Raw genomic sequence first — 7,258 nt, forward strand, 5'->3', positions numbered from 1 at the left:
GTGGGTTACGTGTGGAGGCACAACTGGTAGCAGTGTCAGCACAGACGTTGGTGTCCATACTTTAGCAGAGGTTTTGAATATTGTATTTTTCAATAACTTACCTCTTCTCCTGCTTTTAAAACAAGTTTTAAAGACAAGCTTTGACTTGAATCTCAATCCTGTTTCTAATGTTCTATTACCGCCTGTCTTCTGTACTTTCTCCTCCAAATTCTGGCGGATTTGTGCAAGATGTTTATCATTCTTATGCAATTACGTGCTAATTGTTTCTGAACTTCCATGTCGTTCAGCTAACAACATTTCGGAGTCGCTGGCGGAGTCTGCGGCCGCCTACACCAAAGCGACGGCGCGCAAGTGTCTGTTGGCCAAGGTCGAGGTGATCACGGGGGAGGAGGCTGAGAGCAACGTGTTACAGGTAAGAAACGGGTCAGGCCGAGGAGTGTTGTGTTGGTGGCGGTTTGTGGATGTCCAGTGAACGCACATCACCCCATTCCCTACAACTCAGCCATCTGCTATATCTCTAATGTAGCTTCTTGTTTTAAAATGCAGATTTTGGCTCTTATGCCAGAAATCTGGTTTCCTATTGTAGGAGGAACCATAAGACAGTCTGCAGTGATTTGTCTTGTGGTACTTGGTTAAATGAGGCACCTTTCAGAAGGACATCAGGTTGCGATTTAGACTCCTGATTTTAATTGTGATTTATTTAACGTTGTGGTTACTTATTAACTTAAACACGCTTATTGACTTCAGTATGTCCTTAAGAAAAACATGCCGGGTTTTCATGTAAAACTAAGTGGTGGAGATATATTTTTTTTTGGTATATTTTTTATATATTTATTTATTTATTTATTTATTTTTATATATATAAATATATATATTTTTATATATAAAATATATAATATATAACATATAATATATAAAATATATATAGATATATATAAAATTATATATGTATCTATATATATATATATCTTCCTGTCTTTATCCTCCAATTTTAGTTTTTTCTTCATATATTTTAAGTTTCTACACACCTGACCTGCATTGATTTTTAAGGGTCGCTCTTTGTTCTTGCAGACACAAGGTGCACGGTGTCAGTAACTAATATGTACCAGTTATTATCAGTATTATCATGCAAAATAATCATCTATAACATTTATCTTGTTGGATTTCTTTACCAGACTGAAGGATCTTTGAATAGTTGTTCTGGTCCTTCCCTGTTTCTGTGTAACTCAGAAACTCCTGGATGCTGCTTAGAATGAAGAGACAAGTCCTGTTTCCCTTCCAAACCCACAACTTTTAGCGGTTGTATATTTAATAGAGGACTGATTTGCGTGAATTGTAACTTAGCAGACCTGTCTCCTCATTTCTATTCTTTTTCCCTCTGCAATTTAACGCACTGGAATCTCCAAAGGGACATGTTCAGACTGCCCCATGTTAATGCTGCAGAAGTTAATTTATCCGGAGCTGGGTGTTGTGTGGTGCAGAACATGAGAGGAACAGAGGGCAGGAAAATGGAAATATTCAATATATTCTCTGCCTGGTTTGAAGGATGAAACCCCAGCGGTGACAGACGATGGGTTAGAGAGGGGATGGAGAGTAGAGATGTTGGGCAGAAGCAAGAACATTCCCACCATTCAAACCAATGAACCAATAAGGCAGGAAAAGTGCCTCTTGTGTACTCACAGTGTGGGTCAGGCTTTGAGTTGATAACGAGCTAACACGTTAACTCATCCTTTCTGCCTTAATACAAGAAGAATTCTGCTTTGTTTCCATTGTGCAACAAATACCACCTTCAGTGGTGCAAAGTGCAACTAAGACTTAAAAGAATTAGTTTGACTATCAGTGAGTCTTATCTCAATAAGTTTCCTCCTGAAAGTTTGTACCTTATCTGAAAATTGTTCTTTGTTCATGAACACAGGTGTTCTTTAAGAATATATAGCTCTGTTAGGCAAACCTTCTCAAACCAGACAGTGTATTAATGACTACCTGGCTTTCCACAGCTCTAACAGTTTAAAATTCCAGTATGAAATCTGAATATTTTTAACCAGCTGTAGGTGATTAAGGATGCAATACATTATTCTTGCGATCAACCACTGTGCTAGAGAGCGATTTTCCATTACAGATTCAGTGCAAGCTGTTTGTGTTCGATAAAAACTCTCAGTCGTGGGTGGAAAGAGGTCGGGGGCTCCTGCGGCTCAACGACATGGCCTCGACGGACGACGGGACGCTACAGTCTCGGCTGGGTAAGAGGAAGCGGGGACATGAGGCGCTGTCCTATCTACAGCAACTCAACAGCAGTTTGGACCTTTTCTCTTTAATTTATGACCATTTCCTCCAAAGAGAGTAGCATTTTAGATCCTCCTATCATAGCAAATGTTCCAGTTGCTTTTGTTCCCCCCATAAAAGCAAGATGCAATTAGCAGCTAGCATATTTGACTAGAACTATACAGCAATGTTCTTGAGGTCTGGGCTCTTTACTCTTTGGGATGGGGGTTTCTGTCTCTTTGAATAGTGTAGGAATGTGCATTAACCTGGGATTTCAGCTCAGATCCAACCACTGAACTTTGATGTATTAACATATAAGACTTTAGACAAAACACCTTTAGACATGGCCTGTTAACAGTCTGCATTCATCTCATTAATACTCGCGACAAGATTCCTGTTTTAAGAGCTTTCCCTTGATATTCTTTCCAAAGAGACTTAAACATGCACACAATAAAAAACGGTCTTGGCTGCTTTGATGTTTTGTGTAACTTGATGTTTTGTGTTGGCTTTAGTTATGAGGACTCAGGGGAGTCTCAGGTTAATTTTAAATACCAAGCTCTGGGCTCAGATGCAGATCGATAAAGCCAGTGAGAAGAGTATCCGGATCACCGCCATGGATACAGAGGACCAAGGAGTTAAAGTTTTTCTTATATCAGTGAGTACTGGGGTTTGTTTACATCTTAACCTTCCTACGAAGATCGGCGCTTGCTTAAATTGTAGTTGAGATAACATTCCCATCCTTCCCCAAAGCAGAATTGGCTTTTCTGTAAAACCTTAGTAGTTGTGAAGAAATTCCATAAAAGATTGTCCAAAGCATCGACTGTGGAGCCATGGAATCTGTTCCACGCCTACTGACACTATCGCTGTAGTGTAGGATTAATGCAAATCAGTTTTTGATATCAAGGGAAATAGGCACTTCATAGATTTGTATTTAATAGAATCATAGAGTCATGGAATCATTTCAGTTGGAAGAGACCCTGAGGATCGAGTCACACAGAATCACAGAATGGACTGGGTTGGAAAAGACCTCAGAGATCATCCAGTCCAAGCCTTGGTCCAACTCCAGTCCATTGACTAGATCATGGCACTAAGTGCCATGGCCAATCTCAGTTTCAAAACCTCCAGGGCTGGTGAGTCCAGCACCTCCCTGGGCAGCCATTCCAATGCCTGACCACTCTCTCTGCACAGAATTGCTTTCTCATCTCCAGCCTCAATTTCCCCTGGCAGAGTTGAAGCCCATGGCCCCTTGTCCTATTGCTGATGCCTGGGAGAAGAGCCCAATCCCCACCTGGCTACAACTGCCCTTCAGGTAGTTCTGGAGAGTGCTGAGCTCAGCTCTGAGCCTCCTCTTCTCCAGACTGAACAAGCCCAGCTCCCTCAGCCTCTCCCCATAGGGCTTGTGTTCAAGTCCCTTCCCCAGTCTTGTTGCTCTTCTCTGGACCCGCTCCAGCACTTCAATCTCTTTCCTGACCTGAGGAGCCCAGAACTGAACACAATACTCCAGGTGTGGCCTCCCCAATGCAGAGCACAGGGGAAGGATCACTGTCCTTGTCCTGCTGACCACGCTGGTTTGGCTACAGGACAGGACACCATTGGCCTTCTTGGCCACCTGGGCACATTGTTGGCTCATGTTGAGCTTCCTGTCCATTAGTCCCCCAGGTCCCTTTCTGCCTGGCTGCTCTGCAGCCACTCTGTGCCCAGCCTGGAGCGCTGCAGGGGGTTGTTGTGGCCAAAGCGCAGCACCCGGCACTTGGCCTTGTTGAACTTCAGCCCATTGAAATGGGCCCATTCTTCCAGTCTATCCAGATCCCTCTGCAGAGCCCTCCTGCCTTCCAGCAGGTCCACACTCCTGCCCAACTTGGTGTCATGAGATCTTTTTAATTAAAGATCTTTTTAACATAAGCTTTGGGGAGGAATATCCTCTCACCATCAGAACTCAGCATCTCTAGCATCTTGCTGTGTAACCACAACCCACTCTGAGTTTGCAGAACCCTTTGTGAAATTCAGCATGCCCGGCATGTATTACATATGCGGTGTTTTATTCCATTGTAATTTCTTACACCTTTTTCTTGTTTCTGACCATTAAAAACCCCTCAGGCCAGCTCTAAGGACACGGGGCAGCTGTACGCTGCGTTGCACCATCGGATCTTGGCCTTACGGAGTCGAGTGGAACAGGAGCAAGAGGTGAAGAACGTGGCGCCGGAGCCAGAGGTGACACAGTCAAACGAGGAGGACAGCGACGACGATGTCCTCGCGCCCACAGGAGCCGTTGGAAGCGGTAAGCAGGAAACACAACGGAGTTTCCTCTTTTCCATACATATTTCTCTGTTGTTCTTTCAGGCAGGCTGTCCTCTCTGTACTTATATGTTATAGATGTACTTCTGGCCTGTAGAGTAAGGCTCATTCATGTATTGTCTTTTTGAATGCGGCTGTTTCTTGCTTCTCCAGGCCCATAAAAAGGTGCTACTTCCATCCAAGTGACATGTCACAGTTTAGCGGAGGTTTTCTGCGCTTCAGTTACTTCTGGTTTGATTTATGGAGTGGTCAAGTTTCATTTTTGCCTTAAATACGGCCAAAGCTCACACGTAAAACCCGAGATGAGCATCTTGGGCAGATGGGATCAGGCCGCCCCTCGGGCAGAGTGGAAAAGCAGGAGGTTTGCAAAGGGAAAAGAGCGTAATTAATTTCATTGTAAATGAGGAGGCCATGCTTTAAGAAAAACATTAGTCTCCAGTTTGGGGCAGGATTCATTCTGCACTCCTGGCCTGGGAGACATCTGTGCTTTGCTTTTCTGTCTTAGAACATCCACCATTGACAGGGACCAGTATCCATCCTCATCCACTGCCGGGGAAGACAGAGGAGGAATGGATCTGAACAAAAGCAGTGGGGGGGTTGAAGATCCTAGAAACTGAGTGTTCAGGCTGTGGGGTGCTGGTAGGATCCCCAGTCAGATTAGTCAAGAACAGGGGACAAAACTCAATCTGGAGAAGGAAGATGTGAGGCAGCTCTGCGGTTCTCATCTCTCTTTGATATCCAAAATCTGAGACTTGTGTTGGCTTCTCGGGTGGGATCTGGGATTCGTAAGGCAAGAAACAAAAGAGGTTTGTTATGACAAAGCACTTTGTTTGTTTCAGGTCCCACTGAGGAGGGCGACGGGCAGAACGTGGGCAGCACATAGCAGACATGAGCCGCTCTGCTTGCAAGGCTGCTATCGACACCATCTTGCAGGCGCCTCTGGATACCCAGGCCAGCTGTTATTTCAGGCAGTGTTGAAGGCTCCAGGACTTAAAAACTCTGCATCCCCGTTCTGTTTGTTTGGTTTTTTGGTCTGGATCAGTAGATTCCACACACACACACAAAAAAACAAAAGCAAAGCAGACTTGGAAACTACCTGAATGTGGTTTGGGACGTGAAAGCTCATCATATTGATGAGCCAAAAAAACAACAACAACATAAAAAACCAAACATCTCCCTTCTTCCTTGTAATTGAAATGGCACATTACACCTTGTCACGGCTTTTCATTGGGACCTTTTGACTGTTTCTTCGGTAGTTCGTGTCTTGCAGGCCTCCAGATAGAACTTTCCGTCACGGTTCCGACTCGAGTTCTGCTTTGTCACCCCTGCTTCCCCCCATGAGTTTGTCACCTGCAGGGACCGTGTCCTCACCAGTTCTGCGCTCACTGGCTGCCCCGCCGGGCTCTTTCTCTTTATGTTTGTTGGACTGCAGATGGGACATACTATGTTTTTACCATTTAACCCCAACACAGGTTGTGGACACCGTTGGTCCCTGACTAGTGCGTTTGTAAACAGAAACAAAACATTGTGGTTCACCAGAAAATCATCTTTAATTTTTTTAATGCGGTAATAAGAGACTTGAAGTCCGCAGGACGTTTTGCTGACTCCTTTTCTTTCTTCCCATGTCGTTATTATTATTTGGAGATTTATATTGTGGTGACATTTTTTTATTTTAGTTTTTCAATAAGACGCTCTCGTGTGTTGAAAAAGTGGAACTGTTGTTTTGTACCGTTCTTTTCTGTTACTATTTAAGGGAGAGCCAAGCCACTATATATAATAGATGTTATATACAATTTTTCTTAGGAAATGATATGTTTCTGTGGCTACAGCGAAATGTAGGAGGCATACCGGTTACACCTTGAGCAAAGCGATGAGGAAACAGCTCTTAGCCCTTGGAAGAATAAAACAGGCTCATGTAATGAGCTCCGTCAGCCATGAAAACCAATCTGTGTAATAAAGCAGCTCTCAGTTAATGGCTTGATTCAACAAGCCATTGAAGCACTTGCCTGACTTAACCACGTGTGAATAATCTTCCCGAAGTCAATGCAACTATTCATGCTTCGAGTCGAGTGCGTTTTTAAATACTTTGCTGAATTAACGGCCTTAAATAGAGAATTAACTTCTAACCCTTCCTGTCCCTGTTCTGGTTCCTGAAGTCCTGCAGCATGAAGAAAAGGGTGATATTGCCGGCTTTGAGTAGTCTGGGCTGAAGGATATTGTTGTATTACGTTCCACCAAAATAAAAGCAAGAATGTGTTCTCCTGTGTGTAATTCTGCCGAGCTCCTGGAGCCGTAACTCGCTCTTTGCTTTGGATGTTTTCCAATCATTTGGGCCTTTCGTGTGGAAGTTGAGCTTTATTTTGGTATTAAAACACATGGGATATTCTTGTCCAGCAAAGTTGGAATGTCATAGTGTGGCAGAATGCAAACCCCCTCTCTCCCCCTCCCTCCTTCAGTAGGCGCCAGGAGCCGCTGGGCACCTGTGGCCAGTGTGGGGAATGTTTGGAGGCTTCGGGGGCACCCACAGCCAGTGTGGGGGTGCAGAGAAGCTTCTAGAATGCCTACAGTCAGATCTGATCAGCCAATAGGAACGGGATTCTCGTCGAGACTCCACCCATTGTCGCGGGTCTCTCGGAGCACGAGCAAGTTGCTGCCGCCGAGAGCCCCCTCCCGGGGACTGAGACTCCGCTTGCCGTGCCGC

At 44.5% G+C, this 7,258-nt stretch overlaps 1 protein-coding gene across 1 annotated transcript in view; it reads left to right on the plus strand.

Annotated features, from left to right (window-relative positions):
* Positions 1 to 6,984, plus strand: part of RANBP3 (RAN binding protein 3) — a 43,310-nt gene extending 36,326 nt beyond the window's left edge. Inside the window, exons 13-17 of the mRNA XM_080359403.1 lie at positions 288 to 412; positions 2,120 to 2,240; positions 2,775 to 2,917; positions 4,360 to 4,540; positions 5,397 to 6,984. Of these exons, the coding sequence (XP_080215529.1) occupies positions 288 to 412; positions 2,120 to 2,240; positions 2,775 to 2,917; positions 4,360 to 4,540; positions 5,397 to 5,440 (614 nt within the window). The 3' untranslated portion in view covers positions 5,441 to 6,984. The remainder of the gene's footprint in view (positions 1 to 287; positions 413 to 2,119; positions 2,241 to 2,774; positions 2,918 to 4,359; positions 4,541 to 5,396) is intronic.
* The last annotated feature ends 274 nt before the right edge of the window (positions 6,985 to 7,258 follow it).

Source organism: Nesoenas mayeri (genome assembly GCF_963082525.1).
Source record: "Nesoenas mayeri genome assembly, chromosome: 25".
Classification (NCBI taxonomy): domain Eukaryota; kingdom Metazoa; phylum Chordata; class Aves; order Columbiformes; family Columbidae; genus Nesoenas; species Nesoenas mayeri.